Here is an 18,072-nt window from a genome sequence, read left to right as displayed (position 1 = left end):
TACCAACTGTCTTCGTAACAAAAAGACACACCAAAAAACATCCAAATACCTCCATACTGCTTGTATGTAATGTCCCTCTTGTATTGAAGCCCCAACATGAGAAATTGTTCAGAAAAAAATTAAATAAGTCTATATTTTAAGCTTGTTTGTAGCGGAAGCTCCCAGTGTCTCAGTTCACTGCTTTGCCTGTGTATTTGCACTGACCAGCGGAACAATTTCTCATGTCGGGGCTTCAATACAAGAGGGACATTACAGACGAGCAGTATGGAGGTATTTGGATGTTTTTTGGTGTGTCTTTTTGGACGAAGAAAGTTGGTATCCATTCACAACCATTATATGGACATGCACTGCTGCGCGGACCCCCCCGTGACTCAGAGAAGGAACGGAGGATTCTGAAAATTAGAGTAGATAATGAGTGAAATTTGAATTTTGGGTGAACTATTCCTTTAAAGGATAATAATTTCATCAGAACGACTTGTAATGACACCAAAGTTATCTGGGTGAGTGAATGATCGTATTTTATGATAGAAATAAGGTCCAGATTGTAAAAAATTAATTATTAATTATCCTTTAAATAACCTGTCCACAATCAATTTACCACAGTGTCAAAAACTAATACTATTCTACTTGCTGGCCTAACAGCAGCAAAACAGATCATTACAATAAGACGGAAACCACCGCTCACGCTTAACATCTCTCATTGGTTGTTTGACTTTTCTTGATATTATCTATTTGGAAAACATCTACAGCCTGAATTCATGATGCAAAGCAACAAAATATCTCATCTTGGCACATGGCAGCAGATCAAATCAAAACCAAGACTTGCAAGCTGTAGTAGGCTACTCCAAACGACCACCGTGTATTACAGCTTTCCCTGTCCAGTTCTTATTCATCTTTTGTTTATTAATAATAATAATACTAATAATGTGGTTTTTATCTCGGCCCAGAACCGGATGCACGAGAGCATGAAGCTGTTTGACTCCATCTGCAACAACAAGTGGTTCACGGACACGTCCATCATCCTCTTCCTCAACAAGAAGGACCTGTTTGAGGAGAAGATCGCCCACAGCCCGCTGACTATCTGCTTCCCCGAGTACAACGGTATGAGACTAGAACCTCACAACACATCCACATCCATCTTCATTCTTCATCTTCATGTTCTCACAGCAGCTTAACATCAAACTTGATGACATTTAAAGGGATACTTCACAATAATTCACCAATCATCTCCTCACCATCATGCCAAGGAAGGGTCTGGAGAACTTTCAGAGTCATCAAAACTCTTTAGGAGTTGGCAACAGGTTTTCATATAATGGTGGTGGATAGAGTTCACTTCTGATTGGTCCAAAACACACACTATGAAACATCCAGATACCTCCATACTGCTCGTCCTTACTTTATTTGTTTATTTGGGTGGGACAGTGCACAATAATGGACATATAAAAACATGTAAATGTGCCGGATTATAGCAGCAATGCTAATTTCCATCCGGAGTCCCAAAACATAAAAACAGTAGGCCTACAGTGACAAAAAAACATAGTAATATAAACGACATAATAATGCAGCCAACAAGGACATAACAAGACGACTATAACGAAACAAAACATTGACATTTTGACAACACTTCCATGGGTAGGGAGACCATAAGAGTTTCTGACAGATAAAGTGCAAAAGTGCAAAGGGTTAAAGTGACAAGTGCTAAAGTGCAGGAGTGCATCATGGGTACCAAGTTGTATTGCACGGTGCCCTAAAGTGCACATTGGTTTAAAGTGCCAGATTGTATTGCACGATGCCCGTACACACAGTTGCACAAGCAGGAGTGTGTAGATATAGCAAGAAATGTGATACATTTGTAATTATGTAAGTACTACTAGAACCAAAAATGACGTACACAAAAAAAACATTGTGTACAATGTTTCCTACTGACCCAAGTGTCCTGAAGCCGCCACATGGACAAGTTGTTGTGAAAACATTAATGTGATCTCTGTTGTTATCCTTGTTGTAGCAGCAGCTCCCAGTGGCTGTTGATGTTTGTGCACATGCACGAGATTTTCTGCAAGATGTTGGTCGTTGTAAACCATTGGATGTTTGATGTAAACACAGAAGAACATCTGACAGCAAATCTCCTGCAGCCACTAGGAGCTGCTGCTACAACAAGGATAAAAGCAGAGATCACATTTATGTTTTCACAACAACTTTCTCATGTGGCGGCTTCAGGACTTCAGGAACTCCTAAAGAGTTTTGATGACTCTGAAAGATGATTGGTGAATTATCGATTTTGGGTGAAGTGTCCCTTTAAAAACATATAGCCTACAGTAACAAAATAATCCAAAAATAATCTCCCACATTACCTAAAAAAAAAAATCCAAGTCTGCACAATTCCTAACCTTGCTTTATAATTATATCAACAGTCCTTATTTGACCAGAATTGATCTATTTGTCTCTTTTTAAAAATAATTCACTGGTGGAGCTGCACTACGTCCTCTGGAAGCTCGTTCATTACTCTTACAGCCCATAGTGTAAAAAAAAAAAGTATTTTGTCAGAACAACAAAGAGTTTTAAGGAGTTCCCTCTTTACTTATTAGTTCCTACCTGTTATTCCAGGAGCCACAGGCTGCACTGTGGAAGTTTGTAGCCTCATACATCTCAATCATGATGATCAGACCCTTTAAAATCATTTGTAGATCTCGACTACAACTGAACTTGTTCTTCTTTGGAAAATGAAACAGTTTTCCTGTGTGTTTTTCCATCAGTAGGGTTATAATAACAAACACCTTCCAGCTGTTAAACATCCGATGCTGCAGAGAATCTGATCGCAAACATTATAAACTCAAATATTAAAATAATAAAACAGAGTGATGAAGACTGACCAGCTGTCGACAGGTTTTAACCTCCTGTCTCTCTCTGTCTCTGTCTCTATATATTTATATATCTTTCTCTCTGTCTCTCTCTCTCTCTATATATATATACGTATATATTTATATATCTCTCTCTCTGTGTGTCAGGCCCCAACAAGTACGAGGAGGCGCAGGCCTACATCCAGACCAAGTTCGAGGACCTGAACAAGAAGAAGGACACCAAGGAGATCTACACCCACTTCACCTGCGCCACCGACACCAAGAACGTGCAGTTTGTGTTCGACGCCGTCACCGACGTCATCATCAAGAACAACCTGAAGGACTGTGGCCTCTTCTGAGCACAGAGAGTCCAGGTGGGTCTGTGAGGTCACGGCTATGACATCATCACCCCAGCACAGTGATTTAGCACCATCGTGGATTTAGTGTCAAAGCCTTAAAGGGATAGTAGCATTTTTTTAAAGTGTGGTTGTATGATCTACAAATAGCCCCTAAGTACTTTAATTGCAGTAGAAGACTCTCTGCACTCCTCCCGTTAGCAACGCCAGCCCATAATAGCCCTGCCCAGAGATTTACAACATACAGTGTTGTGAACAGACCCAAAGAAACGGCCTATTTTCACGGCCTGAAAGAGGTTTTACCTGAAAAAAAATACACAGTTCCATTGTTCACTATAATATAATTTTTTCCAGTTTTTATTTGGACCTAACCAACTGCTGATCGGCGGGCGCTAACCCTGGGCGGAGGGATACGTGAGGTGGTTAGGTCCAAATAAAAACTGTGTTTTTCCTGCACTTTGAAGGGCTGGAAAAAATTATATTATAGCGAACAATGGAACTGTGTATTTTTTTTTCAGGTAAAACCTCTTTTAGGCCGTGAAAATAGGCCGTTTCTTTGGGTCTGTTCACAACACTGTATGTTGTAAATCTCTGGGCAGGGCTATTATGGGCTGGCGTTGCTAACCAGAGGAGTGCAGAGAGTCTTCTACTGCAATTAAAGTACTTAGGGGCTATTTGGAGATCATACAACCCCACTTTAAAAAAAATGCTACTATCCCTTTAAGTCAAACAGAATCACAGTTTGTTTTTTAAACACAGTCTTTATTGGTATTTTACATGTTGGAGCCACATGTGCATATATTAGAGTTTCAGAGATACAGATGTGGCTTCAACAGTCCAGGTCCGTGCAAGAACAGCACGATATAAAAACACAATTAAATAAACAAAACAAACAGATTTAATATGTTGAAAAATCAAATAATACATGAGAAAACAGAACATTAAACAAACAAAAGGCTCTCAGACAAAAACAAGTTACATTCAGAGTCCCCAAACTCATTATAAATTAAAGTTCCTTCATTATTTGTATTTTATTTGTGATGTTTTCATTGATTTATGCTCAGTCTTCTTCATCCACAAGCAGCAGATCTTTTATAAATAAAGCAAACCATCCTGCAGACATCTGCCCGACTGTGTAATAATACTTGCAAATTGCAATTGAATGAATTTTTAGCAGTAAAAAGCACATATCTAGCATCATTTGTTCCTTCCGGGTGAACCTGAGGTCCTTTAATCCTTAAATGAAGAAGGCCGGATCCATTTAAAGGATTTTTGAAATAACTTTTTTCGTTGTTCTTCTAACTTCTTCCCAAAAAGCCTTGACTTTACTACATTACCATATGTGGTGAGAAATGCAGTTTTTATTTAAATGTTCCAATGTTTAAAGCCAATAAATGTCTCTTCTCCTTCTTCTTCCTCGTTTTATTCATTACGTGCATGTGTATTATTAAACTATGTTCAGACTTATACTATAATAGTGGCAAAAAATGATCAGAAAAAGAAGATTAAATCGTGAATCACAATGATTTGTATGGAACAGGTTATTATAGTTCATTAAAACTAAACTAAGACTAAAACTAGCAGTGAAATATTAATGTAGTAGTTAACAGTTAGCTGAAATAAAGATCATTTTTACAAAAACAAAGTAAAATCTACTGTATAATGAACGATGCAAAACTAATTAAAACTAAACTGACTCAGATAAAATCAGCTCCGTTTTGGTTTTCGTAGAAATGTCTAAAGTTGCAGGAAGAAAACTCAACATCTCAATATCTATGTTAAGTCTATATGACCCACCAGGTAGATAAAGAGTAGATGTATGTGATGAGGACTGATGGGAAGATTTGCATGAGGAAACTAAAAGACACAAATCCCATAAATTTGAAATTTCATCTTCAGAGAAGCTGAAAAATTCAGACTCAATAAAAACTAAACTAAAACTTGTTGAACCAACTAAAACTAAACTGAAACCTCTAAAACAACTCTGTTTGGTAACATTGTGTTATTATCTCATAGCGTGGTGAATGTGCAGGTCACAACTTGTCCACCAGAGCGTTGTGGAGTTGTTGGATTGTGTATTTGATGAGTTTGATGAGGGAAACCAAAGAAATCCCATAATGAGCCTCCTCTGTAGCGTAGCTCTGAGCAGCTCACGGCTCTGCTCCGCCGTTCTAAAAATAGCTTGCACCAACAATTAAACACTGCAAAAACTCAACATCTCTCCAAGAAAATTTCTTATTTCTTGTCAAAATGTCTCATTTCTAGTCAAAACTAATCTCTTTCCACTTAAAATAAGAATCATCACCTAAAAATGAACTTGTTTTTAGATCATTTTCACTTGTTTCAAACAAATTTTCACTTGAAATAAGTAGAAAAATCTGCCAGTGAAAGGAAGTTTTTTTGTGCTTGTAATAAGTAGAAAAACTTGCTCCACTATCAGATTTTTCTACTTATTTCAAGTGAAAATCGGCTTGAAATAAGTAAAAAAGTGTCTAAAAACAAGCTGCTTTTTATATGAGGAGTCTTATTTTAGGTAGAATGAGATTAGTTTTGACATTTTGAAAATGACATATTGCCTAGAAATAGGTGAAATGGGCCAATTTGCTAAAATGTTGAACTATCCCTTTAAAACCTCTAATAGCCTTGTATTGGTTTGGTAATGAATCTTCTTGTGTTTTCTTGTCTCTTCTCCCTCAGATCACTTGAACAGTTCTGATGACCACACACATCGATCGACGGGGGAACGAACACACACACACACACACGTCATGAATGACTCTGCACTGGCCAACCACCATTCTGCTTTGACCTTTGACCTTTGACCTGCTTTTTATAAAGACACCTATAAGAGACAGAGGAGTCGACGAGCTCTGCACAACTTCAACCGTTTCTGATCCGCTCGACTCTTCTCTGGGCTGCGACCACGAAAAAAACGACGAAAAAACGACGAAAAACTGAAAAAAAAAAAAAAAAAATCAACATTTATTTTGTATTTTTTGTTCTTTATGTCTTATCATGTTTATTTTCAATTTACTAGAGGAAGCAAAGGAAACTTTTTTATATAAGAAGATGCATTCATTTTACTTTTAGAGATTCAGATGTGCAAATTATTATTAAACTTTTAATCACGTGAAGCTTATTTTGTAAAAGAGATGAAGCACAGTGAGTCGTCAGGCCTGGACAGAGAATATGATGATTAATAAAAGGAATAAAAGTGCTTTTTTTTTTTAATAATAATAATGTTTACATACTGTATGTTCATCATTCATAGCCAAAACCGCCGTTGTATTGTCGTTCTGCATGACTCAACATGACAAATATTAGCTCTGTAATCTGCACAAATTATCTAACATTCCTACAAAATGAAACAAAAAATAAATAAAAGGTTAAAAAAAATATATAAGAAAAAAATGAAGATAAAAAAAAGGCAGAGCTGATTCTAACGGATATTTAAAGTGTGTGTGTAGCTAACATCCTGTCACTTTTCTAGGACCTCGACTCGTCTGTTGCAGTTTGTCTGTGCCTTGACTTCTGTTTACAACCAGTTTGTTAGATATGACTCTGCTCCCTCTGTTCCTCTGCCTATAGCACCTACAGTATGAATATATATAGTGATTATTATTAATGAGAGACGAAAATCTAATTCAGAAGAAAAAGAAAAAAAACGGTTAGTGGTTTTTTTTTGGTAAATATTAAAATGCTTTAAAAGAAGTCCTATATGGTTTTAATTTAAATAAAAGTAGAGATCACCTGACTCTGTGTTGTTTCTGTGTTGAATTTACTTCACATGTTGGTTTGAAACTCACACTGACAGACACAAGTTTGGACACAAAAACATGTTTTATCTTTATTGTTATCACTTTCTACATTGTAGATTCAAACTAAAGACATAAAAATATGAATATGTATGTTTTATATACAGTGTCATGCAAAAGTTAAGTCTGTTAATGTGAACAGTTCATCAAGTAGAAGATGAAATGATCTCCTAAAGACATAAAGTTACAGATGACACATTCACTTTACATAAAAAAAAATCTTCTTTTCCATGTTCAAACTGCCAGATTGACTGATTAAAATATTGAAAAAGAGTGTTTCATGTTTAACTTTATGTCTTTTGGAGTTCATTTCATCTTCCACTGGATGATGAACTGTTAAACACATTAACACACATTTGCATGAAGACACTATTATATTTTTCTCAGTCTCCACCTGTTGCTTCTCTCAGACTTTAGATTCAGTCTCAGCTTCATGAAGTCGTTTAGCTCAGAGGACAGAGACATTTTGGTTTTTACTACATAACTCCATGTGAGTTCCTTCATAGTTCTGACGTCTCAGTTTGAATCTACGATGTAGAAAGTGATAAAAATAAAGAAAAACCATTGGATGAGAAGCTGTGTAACTATAATGTGAATGTTCAGTGTGTAGAATCATCATCATCATCATTATTATTATATAGAACAGATGATGAACACTGGAGGAGGCAGCACATCTGTCCAACAAACAGCTGGAGTATTATGGGCTGTAGTTACACATGGTTTATTGGCTTTTTTTTTTTTACTTTATTCATCATCAAATAGTATGAACAAGTGAAAAAGGAACAACAAAAACAAAGCGACAGACATTCCAAGACATGACAAAGGCACACATCGAAATTATATAAGGACAAATATTATCAAAATATTTAGATAAATAATATATAGTACTAGATAAATAATATAAGAAATATAGAAATGACAAAATTAATGAGTGAATAAATTAAAATAAATGGGTCTAATAAAAGAAATAAACTATAAAAATGAGATAAAAAAAACAAAAAAAACATGAAATATCAGTGATCTTTTTATTTTTATTTTTTATTAAACATTTATATATACAAACATACAAATATTCAAACAATAAACATACAATGAACAGACAAACACACATGGTTTATTGGCTGCTGTCACTCACAGGTGAGCTGTAGCGTCACAGGCCCGCCCCCCTCCCTCCAGGTGACGTCACAGGCCCCGCCCCCTCCAGGTGACGTGTTGTCAGAAGCTCCAGATGTTCTTCACCCAGATGTTTCTGTTGCTCTGTTGGTTTTTACTTCACTGACTCACTCAGATGAACTTGAATGCATCCTCTCTGTGTTACTGTGGGCTGTGATGTTTTTACACTGATGTGACGGCGCCACCTGGTGGACACGAGGTGGAGCAGCAGCAACAATAGATTGTTTTTTTTTTTTTACCTGGATTTTAATTATTTACTGTGAAAAAGGAGAAAAGGTGTTTGCGCTCTTGTTCACTGTCAAAAGAAAAAGAAAAGAAAATCCTCTTTTCAGGTGCGTAGGCCAACAACAGGAGGAAAAGGCTCGCACACTGATCAAAAATGGCAATTCTCAAATTATTTACTGTTACCATGAGGACTGGTAAAGTTTTTTTTAATTTATTTTTTTACTTTGTTTAAATATTCAGTTTACAAATTATATCACACACTAACACAATAACACAATACATGAGAGCTGTTTCACAGATACAAAAACAAAAAGTCAATGAATAGAATATTCTATCATTGACTTTTACAGAATTTACAGAAACATTTCCAAGATCTCAGATTGAATAAAAATCAAATTTAAAAAAAATCAAAATAAATAAACACTAATAGCATAATACAATATCGTTATGTCAACGCCTATTAAACAATCTATGTAATCATAAATTCATTAAATGTCTTTTTTTTTGTTAATATATCTGTAAACAGTTAATTAATGCTTAATAACGTACTAACTGACGTTAATTAAGGGACCCTTATTGTAAAGTGTTATCAATAACTCTATAGATTTATGTGTAAAAGCCAATAGAAACCTCCACAGAGCCAGTGTGTCCTGTAGGTGGCGCTGCAGCTTCATGTCTGAGGACTAGGACCAGTCCAAACAATAAGATCTGAGTTTATTTCCATCTGAACAGCAGTAAAGAGAGATGTTCTGGGTTCACACACTGTTTCTGTTGCTTCAATAACCCGTCAGACTTTACCTCTGTAGCTCCAGTGTTGAGACGAGGACACTCAGGACAGGACTGTGGAGCTGCAGAGAGACTCTAATGGACGACGCTGGCCGGGTGATTAAATCCATTAGTGTTTGTGGAAACACAGAGATGTTGAAGATAAAAGTCGACCTGAGTGGCTGAAAATTGAAATAATGACGAGTCCATTAGCAGCACAGTGAAAGGAGGGGGAGGAGGAGGAGGAGGAGGAGGAGGAGGAGGAGGAGGAGGAGGAGGAGGAAGAGGAGGAGGAGCACTGCAAAAACTCAAAATCTCACCAAGAATATTTGTCTTATTTCTAGTCAAAATGTAATTTCTGGTCAAAACAAATCTCATTATACCTAAAATAAGTATATTTATACATATACATACAGAAAAAGTAGCTTGTTTTTAGACACTTTTTACTTCTTTCAAGCTGATTTTCATTTGAAATAAGTAGAAAAATCTGATAGTGGAGCAAGTTTTTCTTTCTTATTACAAACACAAAAGAAAAATCTGCTTTCACTGGCAGATTTTTCTACTTATTTCAAGTGAAAATTAGTTTGAAACAAGTGAAAATGATCTAAAAACAAGTTAATTTTTAGGTGATGAGTCTTATTTTAAGTGGAAAGAGATTAGTTTTGACTATATGAGACATTTTGACAAGAAATAAGAAATAAGACAAATATTCTTGGAAAGATTTTGAGTTTTTTCGTGTCGTGTTGTTGCAGCAGCAGGTCGGGAGTCAGGACGTGTCTCCACTTCCTCTTTGTTCAAGCTGAACCTGAATCTGCACCTGAACTGAAGCAGCAACGATGATGATGATGAGCCTGTTCACATTAACACACTCACATTCACATTCACATTTACATGAACATCCAGACTCTGAATGGAGAGAACGAACACACACACACACTTACAATTAGAATTCAGATCAGAGCATTTACATTCAGGCATTTACAGTGATTTACACCTGGAGGAGGAGGAGGAGGAGGAGGAGGAGGAGGAAGAGGAGAAGGACTGACAGAGAGTTCATCATCAGTCTGTTTAGTTTAGTTTATTATATCAGGACAGTGTAGCTACAATACCATTAGTCAAATGTAAAACCATGAAAAGTTGGTTGTACCAGCACAGATTTAGCCTCTAGGGCTAATTTCCATCTGTGGTCCCAACATAAAACTCACAGCACAGTCGTTTTAATTATCACTTTATTATGTATTTAATGTGCAAAAATAGAAACAAACTGAATAAAGTCCAGTGGACCAGGAGGTCAGAGGTCAGAGGTCAGTGATGATGTCACTAGTCTCTGACCTCTGAGACGTCGTCAAGAAGAAAGTGATAGAAAACAACAAGAAGCATTTATTTATCTATGTATCCTCACTCTGCATTTATCTTCATCTGGTTTATTCTATCATTTATTTATCTATTGATTATTTTAGGTTAAGATCTCACTCTCCTTTAATATGTATGTAGTATATTTCTGTATATATATAGGCTATATAGTATTTACCAGTACTAGTGGGAATGAGGAAGGGGGCTTAGGTTAAAAATTGTGTTCACATTGTGTCTCTCAAATGAACTTTAATATGGAAAAACATACAGTATAACATGTATCACTGCAAAAACTCAAAATCTTACCAAGAATATTTGTCTTATTTCTAGTCAAAACAAATCTCATTATACCTAAAATAAGACTTTTTTTTACTTCTTTCAAGCAGATTTTCACTTAAAATAAGTAGAAAAATCTGATAGTGGAGCAAGTTTTTCTTTCTTATTACAAGCAGAAAAAACCTGATTTCACTGGCAGATTTTTCTACTTATTTCAAGTGAAAATTTGTTTGAAACAAGTGAAAATGTTCTAAAAACAAGTTAATTTTTAGGTGATGAGTCTTATTTTAAGTGAAAATTGTTTAGTTTTGACTAGAAATTAGACATTTTGAAAAGAAATAAGACAAATATTCTTGGAAAGATGTTTGAGTTTTTGCAGTGAAGGAAAAGTCTCTGATCCTTCATCACCTCTGTAGATATTTATAGATAATTAAAAACTCAGCAGCTGCTCTCAGATCAGCTGATGTTGCTGCTGCTGCTGCTGCTGCTGGGGGTTTGGGTTTAGTAAAGTTTGTAGGTAAATGAGCGGTCGTTGCCTCCTGCGCTCTGATTGGCTGCTGCGGGCTGCTGCTCTGTGATTGGCTGCTGAGCGCGGAGCTGAAAAGGCAGCAGAACCACTGAGATGAGACCAGCTTCACTCACTCAGGACAGAGCCAGGACCAGGACCAGGGACTCTCTGGTCCTCCTCCCCCCGCTGCTGCTGCAGTGATTCCGGCCGGAGGCACCGTGTGGGTCAGTGTGTGGGACTGGGACCCTGTTCGAATCCCGTCTGTGGTTCTTGCTGCAGGAACCGAGCGCTGCAGAAAACACGAGGAGAATGGTGAGTTGTTTTAAAATCTTTATGTGTTTGTCATTTTTGTGTGTAGTTGACATCGGTGTGTGAGCTGGTTAAAACATCTGGAGCGGACAGATGCTGCAGGAGTTGTTTTACTTTTAACAGACAAGGCAGTTTTACTTGTAGTAAAGTCCGTTTATACCAACAAGAGAATTAAACAGCATCATGAACATCAACATCCTCTGTCCTTAGACTCTTTTCCTCTTAGAGAGATGATAATCATTAGTGATAATATATTAGAATAAATCCAGCTAGATAAACGCATAAATTAACTTATTGTGTATAGATTATAATGACAAGGAAGCTTGAAGCTAATTTATGAATAAGGGGGTGGGAGTAAATACGTTTTACTTCTTCTCATTCCTTATTAAATTTATTTATTTTCAATTATTTTACTTCATTTTCATGTGTTGTCTTATTTATTTGATATGTCTGTCCAGTACTGTATTAGGCTATTATATATATATATATTTTTTACATGTCCGAAATAAACTTATACTAACTAACTAACTAATTAACTCACATCGACTGAGGAGAAACGTCAGGGTGAGAGACAGAGGAGGACAGGACGGACAGATGGGACAGAGATGATGTTGTTACAGACAAGAAAAGAGTTTATAACAGAATATGAGAAAACATGGAGATGGAAACAAGAGCTCAGCTGGTTCAGTTTCAGTTTTAACCAGTGAGAGTCCAGATGTGGACCAGTCGGTGTGTGTGTTATGTGTTCTGCAGCAGAGAGATGAGCATCAACATCTCAGAGAAGGAGGTCCCTGAACACAACACGGACTGTAACAGAGTCAGAGGTCAGAGTGTGTAGTTGTAGTTGTCATTGTGTCTCATCTGCAGCGTCACTGAACAAAGTCACAGAGAAAAGTTTCAGTGTTTGAAAAGAAAAACAGAAAAAAACCTCCTCTTCTCTTCTCTTTTCTTTTTTTTCTTCTCTTAAACTTTCTCTCTCTCTCCGTCACATGATCTCTGAGTCCTGTGTTTAAATTTGAGTCTGAGCCTCTGTGCTCTCATTGGCCGATCCCGACCAATCAGAGCACAGAGTCTCAGACAGGAAACAGGTTTAGTAGCAGTAGTATTATTATGAGTATTATTATTATTCCTCCATGTGTCAGTGAAGTGATCGAGCTGCAGCTGTTTCTGCTCTGGAGATGAAGGTGGATGGATCATCATTACAGTTACAGAGTAGCAGAGTAATAGAGTAATAGAGTAATAGAGTACCAGAGTAATAGAGTAGCAGTCTCAGGTGTGTGTGAGTGAATCAGTGTGACTCAGTGTGTCTGTCAGGGCGTCTCCTCCTCCAGATGTTGGTGTGGTCCACTTCATTAACGGACTTATTATGATCTGTCTTCATTGTGTTGAAGTCTATTGAGCCGCAGCTCGTTTGTCCAGTGAGGCGACAGCGTGGAGGAGCAGCTGTCCTCTGATTGGTCGGAGCAGGTCTGAGCCTGTCCCTGCTGCTCCTGGATTAATTTACTAACATGAATCTAACACAGACAATCACATAGAAATATATAAAACATCATCACACAAGCAGCAATAACAAAGTTTCACACTCTTAAAACACAACACAACAGCAAGAATAAAATGCAATGTTAAGACGCAACAAAACACTGTTAAGATACAACACTAAAAAGATTGCAGGATAGTGAGCTAATATTTGAACTTATAGTTAGTGGGTGCATGATTGAGTAGATTTAAAGGGATATGCCAACATTTTTTCCCGTGTCTTGCCTCACTCCCGAGTCCATGACCAGCAGATAGACACCATCCTTTCGACTGTGCGTGCAGTAACAAGGGAGATAGAGCCGTATCGCCGCTAATTATTGGCGGCACGGTGGCACAGTGGTTAGCACTGTTGCCTCACAGCAAGAAGGTCCTGGGTTCGAATCCCCGGCCGCCCAGGTCCTTTCTGTGTGGAGTTTGCATGTTCTCCCCGTGTCTGCGTGGGTTTCCTCCGGGTGCTCCGGTTTCCCCCACCACTAAAAACATGCCAGCTAGCCTGATCCTCCAGTCAGCGCCACTGACCAAAGGCACTGGCTCATAATCTGGAGTTGGTCCCCGGGCGCTGCACCGCGGCTGCCCACTGCTCCTCAGGGATGGGTTAAATGCAGAGAAAGAATTTCACTGTACTAGCTGTATATGTGACAAATAAAGTACCTTTACCTTTACCTTTACCTTTAATTAGCTTAGCTTAGCTCAAACACTGGAAGTGTATAGGTAGTGTTAGCCTGCCTCCACCTAAAGTCGCTAATTAGCTTAGCTCAAACACTGGAAGTGTATGGGTAGTGTTAGCCTGCCTCCTACCCGAGCCGAAATCAGCAGTCAGAAGCTGATTTCATTTTAGCTCTAAACTCTGTAAATATATCACTTTATCCACATTTCAAACATGTTTAGGTGAGAAAGTAGCCGTTTAGATCAGCAGTGTGTCGTTCATTTGTCTAAATACCAGCTGTTTACAATTTTGTTGGGACGAATTTGGCGCTACTCAAGCTAGCCGTTGTGACCAACGCACTTCCGGTTACTTTCACAAAATAAAACACCCGTTTCCCTTTACATACAGAAAACCATGACGATAGAATTTGTGCTTTTACTTTGAAACAGGAAGCTAACCTACCCTCGATGTAGCTAGCTTGAACCAAAATAAACCGTCTTTGCTTGAACCCTCCGTTTTGACCGATCTCGTCCCGTTAGCGGCATTTGACCGCTCAAGATGCCTTACCGGAGAGTTTTGTCAGCCACGATTTTATCTTAGATTTATTTAGATTTTTGTACTAATGTCTCTGTCTCTCTCCTCAGCTCTGTCTCCGTGACTCCAGCGATTGCCTGCGGGAGCACATGAACTACATGATGCGGTCTCTGCAGGACCTGAAGCAGCTGCGGAGGAGGAGCGGTGGCGCCGCCGAGGCCCGCCGGCCCCCCCTGACCCCCTTAACCCCCCTCGCCACCGCTACCACCCAGCTCCCGCCGCTGGCTCGCCACGCCGCCGTTGCGCGGGCGTGTCAGCAGCGCGCTCTGCAGAGGGAACAGCGCACACGCCTCAGGATGTCGGACGCCAGCAGCTCGGCCAGCACCTACGACTCGGCGTGCTGCCTCACCGCCGCGCTGGAGGAGGAGGAGGAGGAGGAGGAAGATAACTCGGAGAACTCTGAGAACTCGGACTCGGTCAGCCTGAGCCTGCGCCTCGGCCTCGCGTCGCCCTGCAGCCACAAGAGTCTGGAGTTCGACTCGGGCTACTCGGAGGCGTCGTGGCAGCCGGACGAGGCCGCGGTGGTCCTGCGACGGACCAGGAACGTCCGCGTGTCCTCGTCCGCGTGTCTCCGCACCAACCGGGCGCCGAGCGGCCGCGTCAGACCCAAGTCCACCTCGGACGCCTGTCTGGAGCGCTGGACGTCGTTCGCCGCCGACCCCGAGGACTGGACGAACTCTCTGCTGACCCGAGGACGCAACCGGCAGCCGCTGGTGCTGGGAGACAACAGCTTTGCAGATCTCATACAGAACTGGATGGACCTTCCCGAGTCTCCGGAGCGTCCGGAGCGTCCGCGGCCGGGCCGAGGCCGAGGCCTGCTGGTCCACGTGAGGAGGAAACTGGCCGGCTTCTCTAAGAGCGTGGAGGACCGGGTGAAGGTCCGGGTCCGAGCCACAGACTCGTCTCGCAGCAGCAGAGCGGCCAACGCCTCCAAGCGTCTGTCCTGTCCCGTCGTCGTGGCGGCGCAGACCAAACCCAAAGTCCCGTTCTTCCACCAGTCGCACTCAGGAGGACTCAACCAGCTGGACTCAGACTTTTTCCACTTCGCCGCCTTGATGAAGTCGGGCAGTCGACAGCCAATCATCTGCAACGACATCGTGGGCTACGTCTGAGACAGACAACGCCCCGGGACAAAACGTCCTCAGAGTCACTTTATGTGGTAACACTTCACAACGAGGGACACAGAGTAGAGTAGAGTTACTGAGGAACTAAGGTACACAAAACGGTAACACTTTATAATAAGTGTAACGGAGGTCATCGGATATCCACCACTTTATTTTCCCATGATCCATTGCATCACACCACAACGGAAGTGGGTTTTAGTAGCGTTCTAGCGAGCGGCTAACTGGTAGCGTTAGCCACCGGTTCTAGTGAGCAGCTACCTGGTAGCGTTAGTGGCTAACTGGTAGCGTTAGCCACCGGTGTAGGTACCAAATGTGGGGGCTCCAGGCTGCCAAAACCGTTTTGACTAAGTCTGATGTTTGTTAAGTCTATAAAACGAATTATTGAACAAACATTACTATTTCTGTGTGCACGTTATTGTAATTAGTCATGGTTATCTTATATCTTAGCTGTTAGCTTTGCTGCTGCTGACAGCTAAGCTAACAGCAGTAGCTAAGCTAACAGCAGGACGTCAGCTGTTAAAACCCTCCCGTTGTGGGACACGACATGAAACTACTCCAGTTAGCTCAGTCATGTTGGAACTAGGATATCCACTGGAAAAAATATATTTTTCATGGACCGTTTATTGAGTTATTGTTTATTGTTTATTATTATCCGGTACAAGGCATCTCGTCTCATCTCGAGACTAATGTTATTTTGTACATTGTCCCTGATACAAATAAACTTATTAAACTAAACTAAACTAAAATGTTTGTTCAACAATTCGTTTTATAGACTTCATAAACATCAGAGCGGTGATATAGTGACGTGAAAATGTGACATAAAGCTAAAACCTCGTCCGTATTGTTCTCATTAAAATTATTGTGGCGGTTAGCGGTACTGGAAGTAAACTCACTCATCCATAAAAGACGTGCTAACCAACTTGCCTAGCGGTTGTCAACCTCTTGGCGAAGCGGTTAGCATCGTCGCCTGCGGTGCGAGAGACCGCGGGTTCGATCCTCGCTCAGGGCAAGTCACCCTAACCAAAAACAACATCGGTCACAGAAGTATAAGCATTAGTTAACATTAATAAATACTGAATTCTTCATTTATAACGTATGAATACTCATTTGTATGTAGTTTATAAATACTGTTAGTGCTTATCAATGATGAGTAGTGTTTATAAACTACATACTAATGAGTTTTCATGTGTTATAAATGATGAATTCAGTATTTATTAACACTTAAGCTTAATAGTGTGAACTTATTATAAAGTGTGACCCACAAAATTAGAGTAGTTACTCGTTTTGATGTCTCACTTTAAGTTATAGTTAGTTCCTCAGTAATTTGATTAGGAGTTACTGAAGAACTGACCATTAACTTATAACTAATAGTTCCTCAGTAACTATACTCTAACTTTGTGAACCTCATTGTGAAGTGTAACCCTTTATTTTTATATATTTTCACCATTCTCACCTTTTTATAATGTTGTTATTATTATTAAGCTATTGGAAATAAAAAAATGTTCTCACAAATTAAAACTCTATGAACTCTTATTTCAGCCTCTCATGTGTTGGTTGCATCATGTGACCTAGGCTACAGTATAATCTGGTATCTGATGAAGTCTGGGTCATCTGAGCTCTATTACAGCTCATTACAGTCACACAGAAGCAGGTTTCACTGAGCTCAACGAGGCTTCGTCTGGTTGATACGACACTGCAGCAGCTGGAGGAGGCAGAGTCGACTCTAATTGGTTTATCAGACTTACACTGCAAAAACTCAAAATCTTTCCAAGAATATTTGTCTTATTTCTTGTCAAAATGTCTCATTTCTAGTCAAAACTAATCTCTTTCCACTTTAAATAAGACTCATCACCTAAAAATTAACTTATTTTTAGATCATTTTCACTTGTTTCAAACTAATTTTCACTTGAAATAAGTAGAAAAATCTGCCAGTGAAAGCAAATTTTTTGGTGCTTGTAATAAGAAAGAAAAACTTGCTCCACTATCAGATTTTTCTATTTATTTCAAGTGAAAATATGTTTGAAATAAGTAAAAACTGTCAAAAATAAGCTACTTTTTATGTGATGTTTCTTATTTTAGGTATAATGAGATTTGTTTTGACTAGAAATTAGACATTTTGACTAGAAATAAGACAAATATTCTTGGTAAGATTTTGAGTTTTTGCAGTGTATGAGAGGTTGGGTGGAAACAACAGGACGATGGAGTTGTTTGGATGAGGTAACGGAGGTGAAGTGGAGCTCTGAGCTTTATGAGGCCGAGCTCTCCACTCATCGCATCTATCTATCTACCAGTTAATGGAGCCGTTTAGAGCTGGAGAGGAAAAACACCGCGGCACAAAGGACTGACACATGCACGGAGATAAGCTAATGATCACTTCACCTCTGCTTCTCTTTGCTCATCCATTCAGAGCAGCAGACGCCGTAAAGATAAAGTAAAGAGGGAAAGAGGGGAGAGTTCCCATGCTCCTCTATCTGCTGCAGCCGCTCTCACCAATCATGTCTGCAGAGAGAGAGAGATGGTTCTTCCTGCTGCAGTTCATCTGGGTCTGCACACTG

At 39.4% G+C, this 18,072-nt stretch overlaps 2 protein-coding genes and 1 long non-coding RNA gene across 3 annotated transcripts in view; 2 read left to right on the top strand and 1 right to left on the bottom strand.

The window, feature by feature from the left end:
* Positions 1 to 6,947, top strand: part of LOC310986472 (guanine nucleotide-binding protein G(i) subunit alpha-2-like) — a 94,121-nt gene extending 87,174 nt beyond the window's left edge. Inside the window, exons 7-9 of the mRNA XM_083972402.1 lie at positions 948 to 1,101; positions 3,006 to 3,211; positions 5,891 to 6,947. Of these exons, the coding sequence (XP_083828528.1) occupies positions 948 to 1,101; positions 3,006 to 3,196 (345 nt within the window). The 3' untranslated portion in view covers positions 3,197 to 3,211; positions 5,891 to 6,947. The remainder of the gene's footprint in view (positions 1 to 947; positions 1,102 to 3,005; positions 3,212 to 5,890) is intronic.
* LOC310986485 overlaps positions 1 to 18,072 on the bottom strand; it is a 252,456-nt gene that overhangs the window by 209,576 nt on the left and 24,808 nt on the right. The window lies entirely within an intron of this gene.
* On the top strand, positions 14,450 to 15,599 carry LOC310985938 (PAK4-inhibitor inka2-like). The gene has a single exon (XM_083971618.1). It carries the CDS (start codon positions 14,483 to 14,485, stop codon positions 15,503 to 15,505), a length of 1,023 nt encoding a protein of 340 aa, XP_083827744.1. The 5' UTR covers positions 14,450 to 14,482; the 3' UTR covers positions 15,506 to 15,599.

This window comes from Trachurus trachurus (assembly GCF_905171665.1).
Source record: "Trachurus trachurus genome assembly, chromosome: 5".
Lineage (NCBI taxonomy): Eukaryota > Metazoa > Chordata > Actinopteri > Carangiformes > Carangidae > Trachurus > Trachurus trachurus.
This window is presented reverse-complemented; position numbering and strand designations above follow the sequence as displayed.

Coding starts and splice junctions, on each gene's coding strand:
- LOC310985938 (XM_083971618.1), top strand. CDS start 14,483: ATGAACTACATGATGCGGTCTCTGCAGGACCTGAAGCAGCTGCGGAGG.